At 38.4% G+C, this 27067-nt stretch overlaps 2 protein-coding genes across 2 annotated transcripts; both read right to left on the bottom strand.

Annotated features, from left to right (window-relative positions):
* Positions 1-1817: 1817 nt before the first annotated feature.
* On the bottom strand, positions 1818-16854 carry nus1 (NUS1 dehydrodolichyl diphosphate synthase subunit). The gene is given in 6 exon segments (XM_036582083.1): positions 1818-4030; positions 7609-7708; positions 8447-8534; positions 8536-8600; positions 11168-11290; positions 16349-16854. Coding segments are annotated over 6 exon segments (816 nt in total). The 5' UTR covers positions 16698-16854; the 3' UTR covers positions 1818-3939.
* A 2865-nt stretch (positions 16855-19719) lies between these two features.
* LOC118815743 (nephrocan-like) lies at positions 19720-23734 on the bottom strand. The gene is made up of 3 exons (XM_036582080.1): positions 23505-23734; positions 20717-21618; positions 19720-20119 (listed from the first exon to the last, which is right to left on the bottom strand). The coding sequence occupies exons 1-3, from the start codon at positions 23697-23699 to the stop codon at positions 19720-19722; spliced, it is 1497 nt and encodes a 498-aa protein (XP_036437973.1). The 5' UTR covers positions 23700-23734.
* Between the last annotated feature and the right edge of the window lie 3333 nt (positions 23735-27067).

The following is a 27067-nucleotide window of genomic DNA, read 5'->3' as shown; positions in this document are numbered from 1 at the left end:
ATCTGTATTCATGTTCAGCAGGCTGACAGAAAAATAAAAAGTGCCATTTTCTGCCAACAGAGACAACAGACACAGAGCTAATACATTTTCTAAGAAGCTTAAGGCAATAAAGAAGTCCTGTTCCTCACAAACTGCTCTAATAACCTCACACTGCTTTCCTGTGACTCTGAACAAACAGAAACAGCATGAAGTAAATATACTTTACAGTATAAAGAAAATCATCATTACTACAAAAATGACTGATTTAAAGGTTACGATATAAGAACATTTTAGAGCATAACAAACTGTACATATTCAATGATAGGGAAAATACAACCATGAATTAATTAGCACAGCATCTCTACTAAAGCGTCATATTCGGTATTCAGTATTATTAACTTTTTAGGTACATTGAACACAGATCAGTCTGAGGTCATTTGAAATTACAACAGCAACTCACACTCAGCGCCAGGCATGAGAGATAATATTGCAAACACGGGTCCCACTTTCACCAGACAACCCAAAAACACGAAGCACATGGAGGACAGCTTAAAAATACTGAAAAACATTTTAGAGCACAGTCTGATGTAAACCAGCAAAAATCAAGATATATCAAGAAAATTCTTTAGTTTTTCATGGGTCTATATCAAATTTCTCAGAGTAAAACACTGAACTCAGATCGGCCCATACCTTCAATTTGACATTGAATTATTTTTTTTAATGCATAATGTCCAATCACTTTTGTTCAGTTTATAAATCGCTGCTGTCTGACCAAAACCTTGCATCTCCATTTTTGATATTTTTCAGTTTGACAATTTGAAAATACCTACTGTCCTTTATATTGAGTGTAAATTCCATGATAAATGGAGAAATGGCCCAGAATTACTTGGTAAAATGTCTGGTTCCATAGACTTACATTAAAAGTAAAGTAGGTTTTTTCCTTCTCCTGTAGAGTTACCATTTTGGAGATATGAGGTTTTGGTCCGACAGTAGTGAAATGTTTGTTTTGCCAGTTTCATTGTACTGTTTTAATTGTCTAATTGATAATCCATTAAGTCATATAAAAGATGTTCCGAGTTTAAACCAAGGTCTGAATTGAATATAATGGCATGATCTGAGAAGAACTGATTCAAGATGAGAGCTCTTACTCTGAGATGCTTGATAAATACAGGCTGTTTATGTGTAAAGGCCTTAGCCTCTAAATTAAGAGGCTTTTCTCAAACAAGCAGATAGTGGGACACTTTCTGTTTAACCTTGGCCATATTTAGGGCCTGCATTGTCAGATTTGATAAGTGAACAGCTGAGGAATTGCAAATGCAAATATCAAAACCCAACTAATGGAACACAACTAAGTACGCACCCCATCTTTGTGGCCGACGTATTTTTGCAGATAAATAGAGTAATGTCACTCTGATACTGGACAGCCAATGAGTACACATGAACACCACCGCTATGCTAATAAGAGTCCTTGGGCAAGACTCCTAATATTACTTTCACCTACAGTTGTGAACGGCTTTGGATAACATTTTCTGCTAAAAAAAATATTCACATGACAAAGTTAGCAGTAATTGTCATGCCTGATTTTGCTGTCATGTATACAAATGGCATTGTTATAGTCCTATGCGTATTCCACTTCTTATGGATTAAAATGCAGAACAAAAATAAAGAAATAAAATACACACATTTTATTGGTATCTGTATTGTCTACAATTATTGGTGTCAATTATCACCCCAGAAGTATGATATCAGGACATCCTTAAACACATCAGCAGACAATGCTCCCTCTTCAGAGGAAAACACCTGCCATATACTGTAGCACAACTGAGGGGAAACTCAACTTTTATTTTGGGTTTCAGTAACATTTATTGGGCATTCACACTGGACACTATTATACCAACCCTCCTATGCAGCGACATGAGTGACAGGCCGCTCATGTTAAGACTGGTGACATTAGAGCAGGCCCCTGTGGTTAGCAGTATGGTGTAAAGTCTGTAGTGTTCCTCCACCACAAACCTGCTGCATACTGATATCCGTCTAAGACGTCTTCAAACAAATATAATCAGAATAAATCAAAAATAAATCATTGTACTATTGGACGGAGCAATAAATATTGAGGAAATTTTTGCAGTTTAAAAAAAAAAAGTTTCAGCAATTTAAAAAAAATAACAAATGATCATGAACATACAGAATTTAGCTAACAATCCAGAGAATCTGACTATAGATCACCGTCAAGTTTATTTGTACAATCATGAGTAGATTGAACACAAATATAACGCACACTGCCGTTTACAGCTCATTAAACCTCACACTGAAACAGTTCACATGCAGAGCATTCATCCACACTCTCGTACCTTTGAAAAGAGGCTGACGGACTTGAAGCACGATTATTGGAAATGCAGTAGATTCATTAAGAAGGTCCTTAATGAGTCCTCGAGACATTAGAGAGAAGTAGCAGATGAGCTGGGTGGCTGCATGTCCATCGTAACGTTCAGTGCACACGGCTGAATTAGTCAGTGCGTCCCAGACTGCAGTGCTCCAGCAGCCTAACTGCTTCAGGCCTACAGCAGAGGACAGTTGGGACAGTAGATTTACACCATATCACTAATCGCACTGACCACAGCCCAGGGGCTACAAGAGCTGCTTCGAGTCTGGGCTGTATGGCGCAATGCCGGAGCTCCGTAAGGTCAGTGAATGTAGCACTATGCTCAGTAACCTTGGCAGGGTATACGATGCACCCAGCAGCAGAGAAGGCGCTTACATATGCTAACTAATGGACGATGACTCACGTACACGCTAACCTGCACACACTAAACCACACTTGCGCACGCTATTTTGCACATGCTAACCAGGGATGCACGATAATTATCAGTATCGGCAGCTAATTGTTTAAAAAAATATTTGCAGTTTGGTTTTGACTGATATTTCAAACCGATATTTGATATTTACTGTACTCTGTGAGAACAGAATGTTTAGGCCATACTGGGCTACTATGGTAAAACATCTGCATTTAAGTATTATAATTATTATTATTATTATTAACTAGATTTGTAGCCTACATTAAAAAATGCTTTATTTATTTATTACAGTAATCCAGGTAGATCCAGCCCCAAGTTTTACATTTTATACATGTTTAAGTGTCGGCACATCAGCACCAGCCGACGTTCCCATATTGGCACATCCCTAACACTCACTGGTGCTCTTGCTAACCCTTTTTCGCGAACTCTTGCTTGCTAACCAGTGCTTGCTCTACCACATTCGCTACTATAAAAAAGAAAGTGGTCAGGTTGCCCCTTGCTGTCTGCGTTCAAAACAACAAAGTGGATGTGTTCCACATTACATGACCAACAAAACTTGCCGTGATATTCCCATATTCAGTTAAGTGTGACATTGTGTCTGGGATCCAAATGATTAAATGATAATAAGACATAAAATACAGTTTTCACAAGCGTTACCCAAAACGGACCACAAAGTTTGTCGCGCCGATGTCATCCATCACACATCGCCCTCAAAGCAGCACTCACTGAGCCACTGGTTTTGTAGCTCAACCGTATTTTACTCTTCACAGATATAGCAAAATGTTCTGCTACTGTAGTGTACGCATAGCTACTGTGCTTGTATGTTTGCAAAATGCCATGGCAGCCTTAAGCGATTTTTAATCAGAAATTTCCCTATGGTGAAATGATTGGTGTTTGAAAACGTTCTGAACGAAACCAGCAGATGGCGCAGGTCTGCACTTTTCCGCTCCATCAGACAGAGCACGGGTGTCGCAGACGAAGGGACGAGCCACGTGTGTGTGTTTGTGTTGTGTGGGAAGATGTACTGTCTGGAAGCTGCTGCTCTGCTGCTTGTGCTGTAAACGTAAAGAGAGAAGGATCACGTACTCCTCCTTTTCTCTCTTCTTATCTCCTGTGTTCCTTCGGTTCTGTTCTTTTGGTTGTGTTCTCTGGTGTGGAGGTTCCTTCACTTCCCCAGTCTCTGCTCGCAGACTGCATAGCACCGCAGGGCACTGAGTAAGTCTTCATACGAGATGTCTTTGTGGGAAGGCAAAGAGCTGCAGGAGACACACAATCAGACAATTTAACCTTAAGACACAAGCTGATGAATGGGTCGTGAAACTGTCGGAGGAAGCAGCAGTGAAAACTGGGACTCGACACGACTGAATGAATCATGAAAAGAGGGCATTTACCACCATCTAGTGGACAGCCAGGAAAAGACATACAACAATGCTCATTACCAGCCTGAGCAGTTTATTAGTCTGCACGTGTATGTAAGGAAACACCCCCCCCCTTCCCTTATATGCCAAATGTGGTCAGCCAAGATATGTTAGGTGACCGAAATTCGCTTCTTTGGTTTTGCTCTGGAGCGACAAGGATAGCGTAACGAACAGTAAAGGAAGCATATTACCATTCTGAAAATTGGATGCATAGACATTTACACATGTGCCTCACATATATATTGTTGCAGACACTGTATGGCATACTGTTATATATAAAAATGGACAATATTCAACACTGACAAAATTCAGACTTCATCATTTTTACCTATGAGAGGCACATTTGTTTTTTATAGCTAAAGTTATGTCATACAGTGTCAGAAACACATATCCAAGTCTATCTGAGATTACTCAACTGGGCATTAAGTAAGAGTATAATTTGGGTATGCAGTTTGTATGATGCTAATTGGTCGGCTATCGGCTTCCATTAATTGTTACATTAGCCTTGTAGCTCCACTGCAAAAGTAAAGAAGCAAACGTTCAAAAAACTTCAGATTTTTTGCTGAACTACTTTTTGTGGCTGGGGTGGGGCTTTTGAAACTCTGCAATAACCTCAAATGATACATCTTCAAAATGCAAAAGATAATGCAAGTTCTATATTATGGTCTACATAACAATTCTATGTGCTTTTCAAAGTGTTTGCATGATTAAATGGTTAAGATGTAGACAAAGTCATTCAGAGTGGTTTGATACTCTGTTCTACAGAAACTTGCCAACTCAGAATTGTTCACAGTGGTGGTGATGGGAATCAGTATTTAATGCCTCTGAAAGCTTGCCCACAAAAAGTTAATACATGTTTAAGAATTTGCAGCCTGAAACAATGATTTATAATAGTCTTGATAGAAGCATTTGACCTATCTTTGTTAAAAGATCCATTCATGGAGAAGCAAATGTAGGGTGTTGAGACAAAATAGTCCTTGGAAATAGTTTTTCAGATTCAGCACAATTTTAGCATCATCACCATTACATATAAAACATCAGGTGACAAGCATAGGCTCGCTAATGGTTTAGATAGTAAATAAAATGGCCATTTCTGTTGTAGCCATAACAATCTCTGCTTCCTATCACCACCACTGCAAAGAAATCTGAGTCAGCAAGTTGCTCTACAAAGCACCATTTCACACCAAACCACTCTGAATGACTGTTTACATTTCAACAATTTAATTATGCAAAAATTTAGCAAAATCTGTAGAACCTCTCTTTAAACTTCAAATACAGGAATAACATCAAATAATAAATAGAATTTAACAGGATTAAAAATTATTTCAGTAAACATCAATCACACCTCCAGGATGTACACCTGAGCATCACTGGCTTGTGCATAAATGTTCCTATTACCATGCCGACTCCTGCTGTTGTAGCTGTTATAGATAAGTTACCAAGGCTAAGATGCTGGTGTGATAAAAGTTTATCCTGACAATCGCAGAGAGAGGAAGTCAGTGTCTGTTCCTCTGAGCTGATCTCAGCCAGACGCTGCCATTTTAAACAGTCGGTCTCTTCTGAGTCCTGAAATGCGTGAGGCAGCACTCACTGGTTTAGCAGGTTTAATCTCCACAGATAATCACAATACAAGACCCTACTCCACACAGGAGGAGCAAGCCATTAGACTTGTAAATCCTTATTTAATACAGTACTGTACAAAGGTCTTAGACAAGCCAAGAAAATATGTTTAGAATGATTTATCTAAGGGTGTTAGCATGTTCTTGCTGATTTTAACACTGTATAACATCAGAACATACAATTACAAATAAACACTCTTCAAACTAGCTGTGGAAAACAGTACTGAGAATTATAAAACTTATTCTTGAATGGGAACTGCAACAATTTAAAATGTTCTGCTTAGCTCAATTGTTTAACTGTAAGTCATTCACAGTGGTTTGATGTGAAATGGATCACAGAGAAACTTGCTCAATTTTTCTTGACAGTGATGCTAGAACCAGACGTCACATCTACAATGCAAATATATTCACTTTATTTACTATCCAAAACATCCACTGAACCTACACACGTCTACAGAAATTTTATTTATAAATGTTAATAATAATAGTGGTAAGCCCACAAACAAAAGTTTTCTTTAAGCGCTATTGTTCTTAACACCCTGCACATACCACTTTGCCAATATTTTTTATACATTTTAATACAAACCATTCTCAAAAATATTGTAGAACAATGTCTCAGATATCAAGCAGTGTATTTGTACCTTTCTGTGAGGGCGCTTTTAGAGTCATTAAACTCTTCAGACATCTGGCTCCTATCATCACCACTGAACAATTCTGACTCAATAAGTTTCTATAGAATGGAGTGTTTAACATCAAACCACTCTGAAGGATTTTTTAAAATAGCTTAGAGATCTAATTACGCTGAAACAGTGGAATTACCCTTTATGCTATGAGTGAGGAATGGAGGCCTGGACCTGTTAGCCGCTCCTGGCCATGTATGGGGTTAACATACCAAAAAGTAACATGAACTTCCTGTTTTTCTTGATATTTTAGGATATTTTCTACAGGTGTTTTTTCCTCTTTAGTGGACGGTGTGCCAACATGTTAGTTTGTCAGAGAAATATATTCCGACTGTTTCTGGACCCAACATCAGTGATTCTAACGTTCAAATACGGACACCTTGAACAGTTAACCAAGTACTTGAGCACCTGTGCACATTTTACTGAATATCTAAACCTCTGCCATTTTATTTACCATCCAAAGTCATGCAATAACCCTGCATGTGTCTTCTTAGTTTTTTTATGGGTAATGCTGGTGCTGGTAAAAATGGTAAATCTGAAGAAGAGTTCTCTTTGGTGTCATTTTGCCTTAGAGCACCCTTCATGTATCCCTCCAACATGGAAAACAATGTATTAAAATACATTTTAGAGCAAAACTATCACTAAACTACTGTAAAACAATGTCTCAGACATCAGGCAGTGTATTCATAACCATGTCATTTAGTAACTTTCTGTGAGGGAGCATTTAGAGGTGGACATCTGGTTCCCATCACCACCACTGTGAACAATTCAGACTCAACAAGTTTCTCTAGAAAAAGCATTTCACACCAAACCACTCTAAATGACTGTTAACATCCTAACCATTTAATTATGCAGATATTTTGGAAAAAATGTTCCCGTTTAAGGAAGGACTGATGAACTCAACCATGTATTGGATGGTAACTGTAAATATGGGCCTACCTCAGTATTTCTAACACAAGGACAAACACAAAATCTGTTTTATTAATGGTTATTTGTATTTAAGTTAATGTTAGTGATTACTACAATAACATAAAGGCTTATTGACCAGACAAACAGCTTTATACTAGTGCACAGTATTACACTATTGTATGTTCAAACACCCACTGTTGATACTCACATGAACTCTGTTAGTCTGATGTGCCAAGGCAAAAAACCCAGTGTACTATCAACTGGACCAAACTTCAGCACCAGGTCTGGGTCTGGGATGTTCTTCGACTCTAAAGTGAGAAATAAAAAACAAGTGTTTTGTGTGAGCGGAAGGCTAAGGGGCTTAACTGTCTGCTTCATAAGCTCTGTGGTCTCTAAGATGATTACAGAGTGTCTTTCGACATGGCCACTGGACAGCTGCATGGCCAGAGAGGAGCGAGCAAAGAACAGCTGCAAAGAGATAGAATACAGAGACTGACAAAACTACAGCCACAGTCCTGTTTAGGAAGATGAAGAGAAATCCTGTTAAGAAAGCCCACGTGCTCATTAACTAACTAACTTCAGTTTCAAATTGTAAGAAGATTCAGAGCAATAAAAAAAAGCTTTTTGTACAGCTCTACTCTCACTGACAGTCTATAGGCCAAGTTATCACAGTTTTAAAAGTTTCAGTAGCTTTTATTAGTTTATTTGATTTTTCTATTTCAGGAAAGTTTCAGTTAGTTTTCAGACTTTTGTTTTCCAAAAAAAATTCAGTTTAGTCTCAAATATATTGTAATTGCCTGGGTATTTAAAGGCCACATATTCTACATTTTTCAAACATCAGCCCCCACCCCAATTATAATGGTTGTGTAGGTTTTTGACCCTTAGAAGTAAACAGGCTGTTCTTGTTACTGTACCTTTAAGACTAACCTGTACAAAAAAAACTGCTCTGATTGAGAGATAAATATTTAGTAAGATTGATTTTCACAGTGATCCCTTTTAAAACATAAAGGAGAGCAGTGTTGGTTAGCAAATTAGTGGTCACTCACCTCGCAGTAAAGAGTCCAGCACAGTGACGTTGATGTCTTTGGACGTCCTCTCTTTCTGCTCCACAGCTTTACACAGCTGCTGCGCTGCCCTGAACAATACTGAGCTTTCCATCATCTGGAGACAACACCTTCACCACTGTTGGACACGTCAGCGCTACACACAAGGACACAACCAGTGAGTACAGCTCCCCTCAGGGCAGGATATTTCGATCAATGCATCAATATCAATAACTTCATTTCGATACCGGTGCCTGACTTTTTCTGATACCTTCTTTTAAATAACAACCTGGAAGTGGGTGTGGCTTAAACCAGGAATAAGTGTAAGGTGCTAGTCTAATGGACTGATGACTAATCAAGACGCTGAGGCTGACTACTTAGGCGCTGAAAATTGGTACTGTATGACAATTTTTCAACACTTATTATAATTCAGGTAACTTGTAATTTCAATACCTGGCCCTAGTCCCCACGACTCAGGGCTTTTCACATTTACAATTCAGTCAAACTGTTCTTAAATAAAACATAAAAAAAACCATTTGGACCTATACCAAAGATAAATCTACACATAGCAAGTTAAGACTCTTACATATGATGCTGAATCTGCACTCTGGTATTTCCTACAAACTAGCATTAATTACAGGCAGCTTGCTGAGAGAGAAAAAAAAACCTTTACAGGTGAAGGAAACGTTGCATTAACATGCATTGAAAGTTAAAGACAAGTCTTTTTGGACTTCTATTGGTTTCTATTGGTTCATTCTTCCTGCAATTTTGACACTGAAAATGGCAGCTGACATTTTCAAATAAAAAAGCAGACACAAGGTTTTGTTCAAACAGCCATGACATACAAATGAACAACAAAACAAGGCTATTAAGACTGGACAACTATCTGTAGTTCTCCTTTTATGGAAATGCTGAATGATATTTCTGTATCTGTGAATCTGGCAACATGTGCAGACATCCTGCACAGATGTTCATATAAGTGACTGCCAACATACTTGCATGCAACATGTGCACTAGGGGGAGCGTCCAAATCTAAAGGTACAGAAAAAGAGGAAAGTGTTCTTTTTTCTTTCTTTCTCTCTCCCTCTCTATCCCAGCATTAATACTCGCTTCACTGTTTTTGTAATAAGACGAGTTGCATAAATTGCAATGTCACATACTTTCCACCAGCCAGTCCTCAAAGTGCTCCACTATATTTATGTAGTTTTACATTTTGGAGTTGTGCACCTTGGGGCCTCCGCAGGCCTCTGTGAGAAAACCTTACCCATGAACCTCTTCTCGCTCTAGATAAAGCTACATTTATGTACAACTTGACAAAAGTGTAAATCAGCCTGAACACTGAACCATTTAGTAATCAATCACAAAAAGCCTAGCCTGGCACATAGCCTCTGCATGAACATTAACTCTTTGTAACTCTTTTATTGCTAATAGTAATGCACAAAATGATCATTTCTGGGCAAAACTGAAACTGAAAATCAGGACACACTGGGCCGAAAACCAAAACTGAAAAAAGCTGACAAACTAGAACAGCTTACTGAAAGTTTACTACCTAAACTATTATAGTATGTAGGCTGTAGTGTGCCACAAACTCCAAAGTCCTCGACAACAGAGAACAGCTGGTCATCCAGAATCATATGAATTCCAATACTTTTTTGATTATATTTTGCATTTTGGCTGTCGTTTGTGATCTTTACCATCATTTCAAAAACTAGGCAACACATGGTGTTGTTTTGTTGTATTCTGCGTTTTCAAATGGTATCAAACCTGTAGCGTAGAAGTTGAGTGTATCTCCTCTTGATTCTCAACTTGAACAATGATTACAAATTGCTTGTCTAATGTCCCTCATAGATACTGTAAAACAGTTTGACACAACTATTTTCAGTGTTGCTCTGCTGCCGCTCAAATTGTTGGAAGGCATCTGTAAAGACCGGCGCAGGAAAATGGCTGAAACTAGGCTGAAGTTGGCTCTGTTCACCCTTTCCACTTTAAACAGTGAGGCAGTCACGTTACAGCGCCTGAGAGCACCAGAATGTAAAAGCTGCTCTATTTAAGGTGGAATGGAAAATTAGAATAAGAAATTGCCAGGGAAAGAAGCTATCAGCTTTGTGGAATATAAAGGGAACAAACAGCACTTTTTCCCCCTTTTTTTAATTATCATCAAAATGATAGTAAAGTGCCGTTTTTGACATTTTGACACAAAATTTGGGGTGAACGAAAATAATGGTGTTGTATGTTGAGTTGAATGTAAAAGCTCTGTGAAAGTGCAAATGGACTTCAATTTGTATTGCTTTTGTATTTACTTATTGTAAGTTATATCGCAATAAACAATTTCATATAGGCTTAAAACTAAGTATTACAAAATGCAGATAGACATTATCAATAATTACTGATATTGAAGGATATGGGAAATTACATTTGGATGTAATCTTATCATCCAACCCCACCAATTTCCTACACATTTTGGTGTTTTCCTGCTCTAACACACCCAGTTCAAATCAGGAAGGACTTGTTAATGAGCTGATTGGTCAGGTCAGGCAAGTTATAACAGGAAAACCCCCAAAACCAGCAGTGCAGTGGCACTTCAGGACCAGAACTGGGGAACACTGATGTAGCGCAAGAATTTATAAAGGTAAAAAGTATCATAACAGGTCATTCAAGTCAGCATTTTCTGGCATAACCTGTTTTTACACACCCTTTATTGTAGTGATGGGAGTTGACTCTTACCATGCTGATCTGTGCCATTATTTAGGAACTCCAGTGAGTACTTGCAGCTCTCAGAGCCCAAGAGCTCCTGTTGCTGCTTTAAAATCTCTTCCATCAATCTGGAGTTATTCCTCCTGAAGACACCTGCAAAACAAACAGTGGAGATCAGCGCTGCAGAGCTTCTAAACAGCACTTTACTTTCAATTGATTTGCATAAAAAAACCAAAAGACTGGTGATGACTGCTTGTGTAGAATGAAGCACAAGCAGTCATCACCTTTCACTTAACAGAAAAAAAAAGAATAAAAAAAAATTCAGCTACTTTAAAGGGCCTTACTGACACAGGGGTTTAACTGTGCACACACAGCTTGTAAAATCTCTAAGGATTACAGGTTGGTATTTCTGTACGGTCATGGTTTTAATTTGTTTTAGTTTGCCATTTTATTTATTTTAATGAGTTATTTTATTTGGCTAAACTATTATTTGAACTAAATCAACTATAATTTACTTAGGTTAAACATTTTCCATATGTTAGCATTCACTGTTCTACTTAAATGCATTTGCTGATCATTTATTGTAGAGAAGCTTCCAAATGCCAGAAAATTGGACTGTGGAGCTCTGGACTGCTCTCTGGAGTGATGGAGCTCCATCCAATATCTTTGGGAGGAGCTGGAGTGGAGTTTGCAATCCAGAAGTAATCATCCAACCTCAGTACCCCACGTCACTAATGTTCTTGTGGCTGAATGCAATCAAGACCTTATAGCAATGTTCCAACATCTAGTGTAAAGTCTTCCCAGAAGAGCAAAGGCTGTTACTGCAGCAAAGTGGGCAAAAACTCCTAAATCTGGAAAATTATTGCGTACAGTCTTTTGGGTGTACAGTGTAGCTTGGTTAGGAGGCTATCAGTTTTACCATCTGTGACGTAACTGAGAACCAAGACGCCGCCAACATCTGCAGGATCTCACACTTAGAACAAATTTAGACATTGTGATGGCTTTCATCCAGTGAGGAAGCTGCAACACCTAAAATTAACCTCTTATGAGTCACACATGAACAATTCCAAATGAGTCCTGCTCATCAGGATAACACCTCCCTCAGACTGATACATCACACTTCTGTATGCTAGACGACACGTTGCTGACTATGGCATCAGTGCTGAGCTTTGAGAGTTGCTTAATCAGGGCTAAAGGTAAACCAGCCCGCAATTCAGCCCATACATTCCCTCCTACTGTTCATTGCAAAAGTGGAGTTGGGAAGGATTTATATAGGCCATGGTGCCAAGCTGGAGTAACTGAAGAAGACAGAAAATTAGAGGAGAAGTAGAGAGTAGATAGCCTTCTACAACTATGGTCATTCATATGCAAAGTCCAGAAAAAATAAACGTATTTTTCAGTATTAAATGGCCCATATCATGGAAAACCGTAATTGTCTTAACTTTGTGATAAAAGCTACTGTTAAAAGTTTTAAAACATACAGTTGACTTCAGTCCATACAGTCCAAATAAAAAACTAAGCTGCAAAAACAGCCCGTTTTGAATTTGTTGTTTTTGTGATGTCACAGAAATCACCACATTTACATACACTGACCAGCCACTTAATAAAAAACACCTGGTTGTTTCTACAATCACTGCTTCTACAATCATTGTCAAGTGCTGCTGGAGTGTTTAATAGAGATGGACCGATCAAAGTTTTTGGGGCCAATACTGATTGCCGAACGACTTTCAGTACAATCGCCTGATATCAAATACCGATCAAAGCCAAGGCTGGATGCCACATTTAAAGGCGTAGTAGTGATTCTCAACAGCAAAACAAAAACACCCCTCCCTTCAACAGCTCTGCTCCCAATTTCATGAACGTGCACTGCCAAGGAAAACAACACTTTAAGATGTTCATGGCCATATAACCCTTCGCAAACCTTGTACGGGCAAATACCATGATATTACATTATCACAAACAACAAAGCAAGCAATGTAACTAACCAACATTAGCTAGCTTGTGGGTTAGCAAACTCACTACAGTTGCTACTGCGAAGCTAATCACAAACATTAGCAAACAGGACAAAATAAAACTGACCAAAAATAACTCATGTTGAAGCTGAAGTTGGCTTCGTTTTCTAATTTCCCTGTTCCACTTTAAATGGGGCAGCAGTTACATTCTGGCGCCTCAGGCCAGCATAGCCTTTGAAATAAACAAAGTCCACACAACCGGCACAGGTAACTGGACAAAACAGCCCTCCTGCTTAATGGATGTTTTTTTTCAAATGTACTGAAAAGGCTAAACAGGTTCACAGTGAAACAGGAGCCAAATATGTAATATACTTCAGGAAAAACTGTTTTTCATTAATGAAATAGATATGACGAGACTGAAGTCTGCTTCCTATTTGCCAGCTTATTGTTTAAAATTTCCCGTTCCACCTTAAAAGGAGCAGCAGTTACATTCTGGTGCCTGAGGAGAAATATGGCTCATACATTTTCATGTCACTGATCAGCTTTCAGGATCGGCTAAGTTAGAGAAGTATCGGCTGATCGCATACTTGGAACGAAAATCCTTTCAGTTTGAGTTTTTAAACACCTCAGTGTCACTGCTGGACAGAGAACAGTCCACTAACTCCAAACTCCAGCAGCACTGCTGGGTCTGATTCACTCGTACCAGCACACTAACATGGCACCACCACGTCAGTGTCGCTGCAGTGCTGACAACGATTCACCACCCAAATAATACTTGCTCTGTGGTGGTCCTGTGGGGATCCGGACCACTGAAGAACAGGGTAACAAAGTATGCAGAGAAACGGTTGAACGTCAGTCTGTAACTGTAGAACTACAAAGTGCTCCTATATGATCAGTGAAGTTCATAAATTGGACAATGAGTGTAGAAACAAGGAGGTGATTTCAAAGAAGTGGCTGGTCAGTGTAAATCCTCCTATTCAGCCTACAGCAGTTTAGCACCACCCATTCACACTGAAGTCATAAGGAGTGTTTCAGCCAGGACGGCAAAATACAGGACAGCCAATCACAACAGAGCTCATTTACATATCATTTTCAAAGGCACATAGACAAAGCCTGTTTAAAGAGTGGTTTGAAAATGTCAAAATGAATTGGCTCATAAAAATCACACAAGTGTCATAAATGGACCTGGGAAAATAAAAAATACAAGATAAATGTAGGATATTGGTGTCTTAATATGCAGTTTAAAAGTGCTGCCCACAAGGCCAACTCTGAGGCAAACAGAGACATTCTTTAACATCTAAAATCATTTGCATCCTTTCAAGAGAGATAAATATTTCATGGTCTTCATGTCCACATCAATCATGTCCATAGCATGTTTAATCATTCCAAACTAAAACTAATTCAGTCATTTCTGGAAGTGTCAGGACGCATTTATAAAACATTTAAGAATTTAATTCTTAATTTGCGTACGATACATTTAAAAAAAGAAAATGTTTACCAGTCGAGTGCTGTAAAGCCTGAAGCTCACTGGCACTGCTGTCTGCACATCAGTCTGGACATTTGGGTTCATCTCAAATTATCAAAAGAAAATTCACACTTTTGCCAACTGCTACTTACACACGAACATACAGTTTCCACATTTTAAGATCAGATCTGTGTGTATGAATGTTATATAGACGAGGCTCTTGGGCTGCCCAAAGTGGCCCTTGTGGAAAGTTACCCTAACTCCACCTCCTCACTAAAAGACAGAATACTTTTATACAACACAAACCTTATTAGATTATTATTTTACTTTGAAACTGTATTTTTATAATATTTTTAAAAATATAATGTAAGCTTGTAAAATACTTGTTTTAAATTAATTTTAAACCTTCTTTATTAGCATGCTGTCATGTCTTTCTGGTCCTCAGCCCACCACAAACACTGCAACTTGGACCCCTAAGACAAAAAAAAAATGGTCCTCCATGTCTAAATTATAGTTTAACTGGCAAATAAAGCAGTTTTACCAAACGGTTTTAAAGTAAAGCCTTATTCTGACATTTCCTTGTGTGCAAAGTTTGTTCCTCAGCTAAGTTTAGCAATTTCTAACCGAAGTACACATTCAAAGATCTCCAAGCGTTTTTTTATTTAATGACGCAAAAAACCTTTTACTCATGCAAAGGGTTATTTGAGTGTTCATGGTTCTATACAGAACCATTTTCTTTACTAAGAACCATGATTTTTAAGAGTGTAGTTCAACATCTATACAGAAATCAGACACATGGCAATATAATGGTTTCAACTATATATGTATAAACTTCTCTTGTATCAAACTTAGATTTTGTCATATATGGACATCTATGTGAAATATATGCCAACTTACGCCATTTTCAAATTATGGAACATATATTTCAGCCATATATCAGCCTATACAAACACGTGTAACACGTTTTTAAAAAGATATACTAGAAAACATTATTTATGTATTAACGGGAATATATTATATATACACTCACATATGCTGGCTTCGCATTATGTTTTTTGTATTTCATTTTGATTTTGTTTGTACGAGACGTATATTAGATATACAGTATAATCACCAATGTCGAAACAAAACCTCGAATCTCCAAAAAGGTAACTTTACAGGAGAAGGAAAAAACATACCTCACTTTCAATGTAAGTCAATGGAACCAGACTTTTTTCCAAGTACTTTTGGGCCATTTTGTCATGAAATTGAGAAACAATGTAAAGGGCAACAGGTATTTTTTTTTAATTATACCAAAAACTGAAAAACAACAACAATGGAGATGCAAGGTTTTGTTACAACAGCAGTGATATGTATGATCCATATTTTATACAGGTATGTATTCATCCACCTATCAGACATATATGAATATGTACTGTCCATATATTATGTATACATGTCCAATATGTGATACTTACTACCACATATTTTAGAATATATGCCTTATCCTTTATGATATATGGGCATATATGGCCATAGACCTATATCAGATTTCACAAGCATAGACACAGCTGAAGAAGAATGAGTCCAAAAAGGACATGTATGAAGAGCAGCTGCTCTGAATTCTACCCTAAAACTTTACAGGTCACAAATCTACTGACATTAGAATGAAAGGTGATTTAAGAGGGAAGAAAAAAAGCCACAAACTCAACAAGTCTGGTGACTCTAGTGCATGTGATTTCCTGAGCGTAAGACTTCCCTTTGGCCTCGTTCATTCGTTTTCTACACGTTTATCCAGCTGAACTCCAGCCTTACCTTCATGATCATAAACACTGACATATGAAATCCCCACTGCCATGCACCACACCACCAGGTTGGCTATATCCGTGTACTGCTGCTCCTCCTCGACCACCAGCAAACCCACATGAAGGGGCAATTTTTCCAAAGCCTTGTCGTCCGCTACCCAGCGATACCGGCGGGGTTTTGCCGTCTTCTTCTGGCTGCTGAAGCCCATAGCTTCAGGAAGCAGCAGCGCGGCTCCGGCTGTCCTCCACAGCCGCCCGCCTCGCCTCCACACGCGGCCTCGAAACCAAGCGGCGGCCGCTCGCTGGAGCTGGAGAAGGCAGTGCAGGAGCCGCCACACCAACTCATACAACAACGCCATGATAAAAGCCTCTTTAAAAAGCGCGTCTGTCAGGAGTTCAGACGACACCGCATGCTCAGGTTTTTAGGAGCCAACTCAGTCATTAAACCCGCCTATTGCCACTCCGCTCAGCGCCAACGCCGCAGGCTGCCGGCTGCCATTCCTCAGCCTTTCCACTTTGAACCCGCTGTGTTACATGGAGCTCTCTGATTGGACGCAGCGGACAAAGATGCTGAAGTAAGGCAAGAGGGTTCACTGAGAGCGCTTCCTGTTCGAGCTAAGAACAGAGAATTTGTAGAGAGGAGAGTTGTCACTCTGTAATGTCTTCCGGATTTGTCAAGCACTAGAGGGCGCTCCTGAGCGAGTCCAAAATGAATAGGCTCCCTTACAAAAATTAACCATGTTTTTTTGGCAGAAAGAAAACTATGACATGGTTACTATGGTTTCTCTATCATTGCTTTACTATAGCATGGTATCATTATTTTTTGGCAAAAATTAAAATATGGTAAGATAGTATCTCTTCCATGATTTTTCCATAGTATGGTATCCATGTTTTTAGTCAGAAAGAAAACTTTGGTGTAATTACTATGGCATCTCTACCATGTTTTTCCTCTAGTATGGTATCATGTTTTTGGCTAAAAGAAAACTATTACTTACAAAAATTAACCACAGTTTTGCTAAATTCAACCATAGCAAAACCTTAGTAGAGTCATGTTATAAGTATATAATTAATACTAAGGGAAAGCACCCTACACCAAGACACCTAACACTACCTTCTCCTACCTGTGTAAAATGATCAAATCGTAAGTCGCTCTGGATAAGAGTGTCTGCCAAATGCCATAAATGTAAGTGTAAATAAAAGTATTGATTAACTATAGTTACTATGGACCACTATCGTAAAACCATGGCAGAATCATAGTATAAACATAGTTACAATAAGGCATCATAGTAGTTCATGGTAGGATCATGGTTAACTGCTCTAACCTTAGAGACTATGAACCGCCATAGCAAAACCATGAATAATTTATATAAGAGTCAATATGGAGCACTTGAACACCATTGTTATGTTTTTGAGTGCTTTTAAGCTCCAGTCATAGAAGTTTATAATGACGCCAGCCAATCAGCACTCAGTATCAGTAAAGCTAACCAATCAGCACTCAGTAACTGTAATGCCAACCAATCAGCACTCAGTAACAGAAAAGCTAACCAATCAGCACTCAGAAGAAGTAATGCCAACTAGTCAGCACTCAGTAACAGAAACAGCTACCGATCCAGCCTCAGAAGAAGTAATGCCAACTAGTCAGCACTCAGTAACAGAAAAGCTAACCGATCAGCACTCAGCAGCAGTAAAGCTAACCAATCAACATTCAGTAGCAGTAAAGCTAACCCATCAGCACTCAGTAGCTATAATGCCAACCAATCAGCAGTCAGTAGCAGTAAAGTTAACCAGTCAGCACTGAGTGGCAGTAATGCCAACCAATCAGCACTCAGTAGCAGTAAAGCTAACCAATCAGCACCGAGTAGCAGTAATGCCAACCAATGAGCACTCAGTAGCAGTAAAGCTAACCAATCAGCACTTAATAACTGCAATGTCAACCAATCAGCAGTCAGTAGCAGTTAAGCTAACCAACCAGCACTCAGTAGCTGTAATGCCAACCAATCAGCACTCATTAACAGTAAAGCTAACCAATCAGCACTCATTAGCAGTAAAGCTAACCAATCAGCACTCAGTAGCAGTAAAGCTAACCAATCGGTACACAGTATCAGTAATGCTAGCATCCTGCTGCCAAAAACTTGTTTGGAGAAAAGCAAATATACAGGTAAGTTTTCTTTTAGTGAAATACGTCTTCTACTTTCTAAAATTAACGGAAGATCCTGAACGATTTTTACCTGTTTAACTCCATTAATTTAGGACTCGCTCGCCGGCGCCCTCTGGCGTTTCGCAGTCATGTTTTTTGATATTACGAGAGAAACAGAGAGTGGACAGACTCCTCCTAAACTGGCTTCAGAAGAGATTCAATTTATTCACATATGTGGCATATGAATAGGGAATAAATAGTAATATTGATTCTGATCACATTTCCAATAGCATGGTAAATATTACAATATTTTTATATTGATATTCATATGTATATAAACATTTCTAAATTAATGATGAAGTTCGTTTTTATGTTCCCTCTTTTTTTAAAGCAAATGCACCCTTTTCTTTCTTTATTGATATCTAGAGTGATAAAATATGATCATTTAGGTTGCATTAAAATTTTGAATTTCGTACGAGACGTTTTCTAATTTCATTTTTATTTTAAGACTTTTATGCAAATCAAGTGCCACTAAATGTCTGTGAATGCTCTACATAATTTCTTTTAATAATACATATGAGATGTAAATCGCGCCCATTAAAATAGTAGATATTAAATTGATTGTGCTTTTATATTACAAAGCATGCAAAATGTAATGTACTTACAGGTGTAGCATAAGAGCAGAAAATAGTTTATGTAGAGTTAAAAGAAATTAACTGATGTAAGCTCTGTGGCGAAATGGCGCCCTCTGCAGTTGCAATTTGGTCTCGCAGATGAGATACAAAACATGGTCCATACTGTGTGTCATAACTCTGAAGATTAAAATACAGCAATATAACCTCCCCAAGTTTTAATTACATACCTTTGATACATAATTACATATTGCTGATAAATCTACAAATAAATCTACAAAAGGCAGTTACAGTCCGAAATGAAAACAAAACACTGTGGTAGTTGTGAATACTGTCCACACTGAAAAAAGTGATGTGTCGGATTTACTTGGTTCAAATGTGTTCATCATTTCTACATGAAGAAAATATATTAAATCAGCACAATTCTTTCTTTTAGTTTACTGTTTGCAATAACTGTGCAGATGTAATATTTTTACTTACATTTGAAAATGATTTACACATGTTGATCAAGTAATTTCAATGCATCACTTTTTCAGTGAATCAACAGTAGATGTACAACAGTGAAGTGGAAGTTGCAGGTGAATTATACATTATTATGATTTTCTATGTATATTAAAGATCATAATCGTAGTAGTCCTCATTGTCTGTGTGCTCAGGTTGTTTCTCAGGTATTGACTCTTCAGTCTCCTCACACTTGTCCTGCGTCATTACGTACGCTTGCCAAATGTCCACTGATGTATGGACAGTCTCACTGCAGAAGTCTGAGCTGATATCTACATCCCTGGCTAGCAGTGACCTCTTGACCTTGAGCAGCTCACAGCTGCAGTTCCAGGGGTTTCCGTCCACGTACAGCGTCTGTAGTTTGGGAAGCAGGCTCATGGCAGGCAGTGAGGAGAGCCTGTTGTTGCGCAGATTCAGCACCTGGAGCCGCTTCAGAGACTTCAGTTCATGCTCCTCAATCGTGATGATGCGGTTCCCCTTCAAGTCCAAACGGACCAGGGTTTCAGGAAGCCTGGAGTGATACAAATATTCAGTCAGTATTTGTACACCTATACAGTGGACCTATAAGGTAGATGGAGCTCATAAAGTGGCCAGTGAGTGGAAGTACAAGGTAGGTGTTTCTAATAAAGTGGCCAGTGAATAGAAGTGCAAGGAAGTCTTTCTAATAAAGTGGCCAGGCTGAGAAAGTACAAGGGAGGTGTTTCTAATAAAGTGGGAAATGAGACAACATAGAAAGTGGGGATTTCTAACAAAGTGGCCAGTCTGAGGAATTATAAGTTAGGCGTTTCTAATAAAGTGTCCAGTGACTGAACAAACAAGATAAGTGTTTCTGATAAAGTGGCCAGTGAGTGGAAGTACAATGTAGTGTTTCTAATAAAGTTTAAATTCTCTTTATCATTTGCTTTACTATGGGTTGTCTTCCCAAACAGAGATTAAGCCTATTCCTGGACCTCACTGCATTCTGCATAGAGATTCTCCACGGAAAAGGAAAAGGTAGTTAAGGTGATTGTCACCATTAATAAGAATAAAAAAATAGTTGAATAATCAATCATACAATACAACATTCAGAACAGTAAAGCATTAGTGAATATGCATGCATAAACTGTACTCGTTTGGAAAGGTGGAGAGAAGGTTCTGCTCTAAAGCCAGGTTGGTTAGGTGAAGACAGTTTCTCAGAGCATTGCTCTCAAAATGCCGAATGGTGTTGTTCTCCAAAAAAAGATGTCGCAGTTGCTTCATTCCAGAAAGCTGCTGATGGGTCACTTCCTGGATGTGATTCTGTCCACAGTCCAGCTTCTCCAGTCTGGCTGAAAGCCGACCAGGCAGCACCCGCAGATGGTTGCCTGCCAGCTCCAGCACGGTCAGATTGGGCAGGCGAAGGCCTCCGTCCACTGACACCAGTCTGTTGTGGCAGACAGTAAGCGTAGCCAGGTTGTGCAGCTGCGCCATATCACGACTTTTTAGTGTTCTTATGTGGTTCCTATCCAGGCTGAGGTGGAGCAGAGCTTGTGGGAGGTCATGGGGCACCTTGTTCAGGAGGTTGGAGGACAAATCCAAAGTTTTAAGAAGCTGTAATGACGAGAAGAAAGCTGAGGGCAGTGACGAGATCTTGTTATTTGCTAAGCTAAACTGATTTAGATTTGGCAACCTGAGGGCACCTTGCACTGTCTCGATTTTATTACCCTCCAGATAGAGACCCTCCAGCATTGTGAGCGTTGAGAAGGTGCTGGAGCGTAATGTGGCGATGAGGTTATTCTGGAGGTTCAGCAGGCGGAGCTTCTTCAGGCCCTGCAGGGTGGACTCTTGCAGTGTGTGGATCCTGTTGTGGCCCAGGTGGAGGCTCTCCAGGCTGGATGGCAGGCCACGAGGGATGTTCCTCAGTTTATTCTTCTGGAGGTCCAGAGTCTTTAAAACTCTCTGGGCCCTGAAAGTGTTACCCTCCAGCTGCTCCACTCCACAGGAGGACAGGATGATCTCCTCAAGGCCTGGCAAACTGGACAAATCTCTATTCTAGAACCAAACAGAACAATATTTAATCCTTTAAACCATTGAACTATAGGATTATTATTCAGTTATCAATCTTGGGACTTATTTATTCAGTAATTGCAATAAATTATTTAGCTGCTACTTTGATACAATCCATTCAACTTATGTAGTTAGGAGTGTGTAAAATTGGGCTGATTTCCTAAATCCTGAAGGGGAATTCCACCAATTTTTCAAAATTTCTGGTCAAGACAAAATCATTCAGAGTAGTTTGATGTGAAATGCTCTGTTATAGAGAAACTTACCAAGTCAGAATTGGTCACAGTGGTGGTGATAGGAACCACACATCTGAAGAGTTTAATGCCACTAAAAGATCCCTCACAGAAAGCTGTTAAATGATTATGATGTCTGGTGTCTGAAATATTGTTGTATGATAGTTTTGATAAGGTTTTGGCCTAAAATGTACTTCTTAAAATCAGTTCATGGTGGAGAGGTACATGCAGGACATTGTGAGGCAAAAAAGTCCCCAAAGAAAGCTTATTACTCCAGTTTTACCTTTATTTCACCATCTTTAGCATTACACTTAAACTCAGTGAAGAGTTCACTGTAGGTTCACTGGTGGTTTTGGATTCTAAATTAAATTCTTATATTTGTGTTGTAGACATTGCAACCCCTGGTTCCCATCACCACCACTGTAAAGAAATCTGAGTTCTTTCTAAATTTCAATATCAATTTCAATGAACCATTTCACATCAAACCACTCTGAATGACTTTGGGTCTCAAACATTGAGTGATGATTTAGGCTTAAATGGACTGAACTAAAAATAGACTAAAATATTTTCAATTGTTAACCAGTATAAGCACTGAATTTAGTCCAAAACTAGAGTTAATTCATGCTCACCAAACCATGCAGTCAGTTTCCCACACTGTAAAAAAAATAATAAGACAACGTTCTGCATAGCTTTCATTTTTAAATGTCTTAGTTAAGTTAAAGATCTCCTCTGAAAAAACTCACCTTTTTAAGTAGTAAACAGTTTAGGTTGAGCGCACTCAAAAACAAAAAATGAATGTGGTTGGCTCCCTATATACTGAAAAAAACAGCTTGTTGTTTTGTTTGCAGGATCATTAGGAGACAAGAGATCATAAATTCAAATCCTGGTGATGCATCAGCCCCCAGGCTGGGGTCAAAAGTCTGGGGGGACATAGTCTGTGAGTGAGTGTGGCAATAACTAGAGGAGAAACTGAATAAAAATCCAACAAATCCAACAAATCCTGACAGCCACTATCACTGGTTTAATCTCAACTTAAACTGTAAGACCTAACTAAGATGTGGTACTGTACATGTAAGTTTTGATTAAAAAGCTATGCAGAAGGTTAATTTAAAATTTAAATTGACCTGACTTTTGTACATTACAGACCAAAAAATAAGCCTAACTTGAAAAATCACTTAGTTAGAGACCTGAAAGAAAAACACATCTGAATGTATTGTACAATCAGTTAAAATGATCAATATATTGAAATAAGATGAAATAAGACGAGCAGATGAAATGAATGCAAAAGCAATGTTTTTGAAGGAGATGAATACAGCTGTATGCAAAAGTTTGAGCAGCCTGGTGAAATTCCTTGTTTTGTTGATAACACAGCACCTCTACATCATTGCTGTTTATTTGCTGAGTTTAACATAATGGGGTAAATAATGGGGTAAATAAATAGAAATTGTGCACTATAATTTGCAGAAAAATTCGATGTTTAAGTTTGCTTCCTTTAGAAAAAACGTTAACTTATTTTCAGTTAGAAAATCAACAAAACATGTCATTTGCCTGCACAGGGTCACAAAAAAAGCACAGAAAAGTTGTTCAACACTTTGCCACAAACGTGCTTACTGCTTACTGAAAGTGAGAGAAAACTGTTACCTTTATCTCCTTAATGTGGTTGTGTCCTAAGTTGAGTTTCCTCACATCTCTCGGGATGCCTGAGGGTATGGCCTGCACCCTGAAGCACTGCACTGACGCTGTCTGTTCACAGATGCATTTCTCTGGACACGTTTGGCTGCAGAGAGAGTGCAGAGGGAAGAGTAGACTGTAAAGGAAAATGTGAAGTGTCCACATTGTGCAGACATTACTGAGGCTGCCTCAGTGCTGAAGGAGCATTCTGAAAGGCTTAAATAGCTCAGCGATTCAAGCGCTGGTGAGAGTAGACCTTCTCTGCTTTATTTGGAACAATGGCCCAGATCATTATCTCGGTTGGAAAACACTGACAAGGAACCGGCAGAGCAGTCATGGATTGTCCTGCCTGTCCACAGATGTGAGAAACTTGCTGATAACCTGTTTACAGCCCATTCTGTCTAACAAATGTGGTTTCCTCTGCTCAAATACCTTTACCAGAACCTTTATCTCTTCATTCCTCTCCTCAGATACCTCAGCTTTTTTTGGAGATGAATGTTTCTCTAGTGTCACAAAAAAGAGACTGTTTCTCAGGCCCAGCTTAAGTTCATGCTTAAATTAAAATGGAGATTTAATGGTGAAATACCAATGACATTGCAGTTTAGTCCAAGACTAGGCCTAATCCAGCTCCACAAAACTAAACTGGCCCAAAGTGTTGTTCTAAGCTGTGACAATCTGTATTTTTAAACAAAGACATTCCTAATAGTCACATAGGGTTTAAATGTGTCAAGTAAAACTATCTGGACAGATAGTGGACCAGAGCCTGGCATCTAAACCTAACAAACATTTGTCCCAACAATAAAGATTTTTATGCCAAACTCTCTTTGCAAGATTAAAATTGTAATTTTCACAGTAAATAAAAAGTGTCAGATTTTAAGAACAGATAGATAGTCTGATTTATTTTTTTTAAAACATCAACTTAATGATAATTCTCATGTGTTCTCTGATTTTCAATCAAAAGGGTTTTAAAGGGCTCATATAAAGGAAAAATGTTTTTTAAAAATTTGAGCTTGATGTAGCATGTAAACATATTTACAGTTTCAAAAATTATCATTCACTTCCCAGTCCATACAGTCCATAAATGGAAACTATGTCACAAAAACCTTGGTATTGACATATAATCCACCTCTTCATCCAATAGCGGTTTAGATCTGCCCATTCACAATAAAGGAGTGTTTCAGCCCTGACTGCTTTTTTGAATAAGGCACAATACAGGGCACTCAATCAGAACACAGCTTATTTAGATGCATGTCTTAAAGGTACAGTAACAAAAAACAGCCTGTTTAATTTTAAAGAGGGATAGAGAGAGGTTGTAAACGGTCATGTTTTGGTTCATAAAACCACACAAACAGTATAAGTAGAACTTATAAACAATTATAAATAACAATAAATTTGTAAGACATTGGCCCTTTAAAGGAAGACTGGGTAACATTTTGGTATAGGGGGACATTATAATGCCCTCATAAAGCTCTAATTATGCCTTATCAAGCTATTAACTGGTTATTTATTACTACTTTATTATCATTTATCCAACCAATGACTGCAAATGAAAGGGCTCAGTGCTCATTACTGTTTTATTAAGCCATAGCTGTGTGAATTATTTGTGTATTATAAATCATAATGTGGTGCACAACCTTTTCCTGAACTTTGTAATCATTTTCTTTTGATTCCATTCAATACAAAAATAATTTACGAATGAGGTCTGCGTTTATAGTCAATAACTAACATGTTAAATTCAGTCTCATACAATTGTCTGAGGAAAGCTCCAGCTGTCTTGTGATTACAATATATAACAGACAAAAATGCTCTGGAAAAACCCTAGTTACTGTTTAATAAATTAGTAATAATCAGCGAGTGAAGTGCTAGCTTGTGGTCTGTTATAGCCCAGTAAGAGCATTACAAGGACATTATAATGTCCCCTTACTCTGAAGTGTTTACTGAAGACTGCAGTGTCAGCATAAGTGACTCAGAGGGAAAGAGGGCCAGAGTGGTCTCTACACTCCACCCATCCTGTTGAGACAATGTGGTAATGAATACTCAACAAGGGGGACAGAAATAGGATGACAGGACTATTGCAGCTTTTTTGAGCAAATGACATTTCAAAGCACATCAGCTTTGTGGTTTCTTCTTTATGTTTTGACAAAGTGTAGAGTAGACATGCTGATTTTTAGGGACGTAACTTTGGGTTGAACATTAGAGGGGTTGGGAGTGGGGGCTGCAGGGGGACACAGCCACAGGAAAAAAAATCACAATAGCTATTAAATAGTTTTTGGAGATACACAAAAATAAAAATCACCACAAGAATTCTAACCAGAAAATGCAACAGTTTTATTGGTTACTACAATATGTTTAGAAAATAGTGGTCAATTGATCAGCAGCTATGGTCAATTGGTTTGATAGTCACAAACTGTAGATATTAAGGTATATAATTTTTATTGTAGCATTTTATAGAGATTTTAAGTACGCAGAGTAGCTCCAGTCTCCCTTTACCGTGATCTCACGTCTATTAGATGTTTGTTTGATGAGTTATTGGTCTGAAAACCTTCACAGCTCACAATAACAGTTGCAATTCCACCTATCCTTTCATTCTCATTGTGCCAACTCCACCAATTTCTCAACTGTCAGGCATAATTAAATCATTAAGGTGTAAACAAGGTCATTCAGAGTGGTTTGATGTGAAATGCTCTGTTTTAGAGAAATATGCATTGTTTTATGAATTTTTGTCATAAGTTTTAGGTCTAAAATGTATTTTTATGTACAACTCCATTTCCAGAAAACTTGTGCAAAATGTAAATAAAAACAAAATGCAATTATGTACATATGATTTAAACCCTAGATTTCATTGAAAATAGTACAAAGACAACATATCAAATGTTGAAACTGAGAAATTTTATTAAATGTATGCCCATTTTGAATTTGATCCCAACAACATGTTTAAAAAAAAGTTGGGACAGAGACAACAAAAGACTGGTAAAGTTTAATGTATGTAATGCAAAAAAAACACTGGTGGTTGATTGGCAACAGGTCCGTAACATGATTGGGTATAAAAAGAGCATCCCAGAGAGGCTGAGACGTAGAGATGGGGAGGAGTTCGTCACTCAGTGAAAGACTGTGTGGACAAATAGTGCAACAATTCAAAAATAGCATTTCTCAACATAAAATAGTAAAAAAAAATTGCTTTTCATCATCTACAGTACATAATATGCAAACAGTCCTTCGCTGCATCCACAAATGCAAGTTAAAACTTTAAAACGCAAAAAAAAACACATAGAAACAGGATCCAGAAATGCTGCCGCCTTCTCTGGGCCTGAGCTCATTTTAAATGGACTGAGGGGAAGTGGAAAAGTGTCCTGTGGTCGATAAATCAACATTTGAAATTCTTTTTGGAAATCATGGACACTGTGTTCTCTGGGCTAAAGACTACTCAGCTTGTTATCAGTGCACAGCTCAAAAGCCAGTATTCATATAAGGGTGCATTAGTGCCCATGGCATGGGTGATGTGCACATCTGTAAAGGCACCATTAATGCTGCAT

Source organism: Colossoma macropomum, unplaced genomic scaffold (genome assembly GCF_904425465.1).
Source record: "Colossoma macropomum unplaced genomic scaffold, Colossoma_macropomum, whole genome shotgun sequence".
In the NCBI taxonomy this organism is placed as follows: Eukaryota; Metazoa; Chordata; class Actinopteri; order Characiformes; family Serrasalmidae; genus Colossoma; species Colossoma macropomum.
Note: the sequence above shows the minus strand (reverse complement) of the source record. Positions and strands in the feature narration are given on the sequence as shown.

What these genes read in the sequence shown, in the direction of transcription:
- LOC118815743 (XM_036582080.1), bottom strand. Translation starts at nt 23,699, where the DNA reads ATGTGGACACTTCACATTTTCCTTTACAGTCTACTCTTCCCTCTGCAC. An exon ending in ACCACATTAAGGAGATAAAG is followed by an intron (nt 21,619 to 23,504) that starts GTAACAGTTTTC and finishes GTTTGGTTCTAG; the next exon opens with AATAGAGATTTGTCCAGTTT. An exon ending in CTCTCCACCTTTCCAAACGA is followed by an intron (nt 20,120 to 20,716) that starts GTACAGTTTATG and finishes GTATCACTCCAG; the next exon opens with GCTTCCTGAAACCCTGGTCC.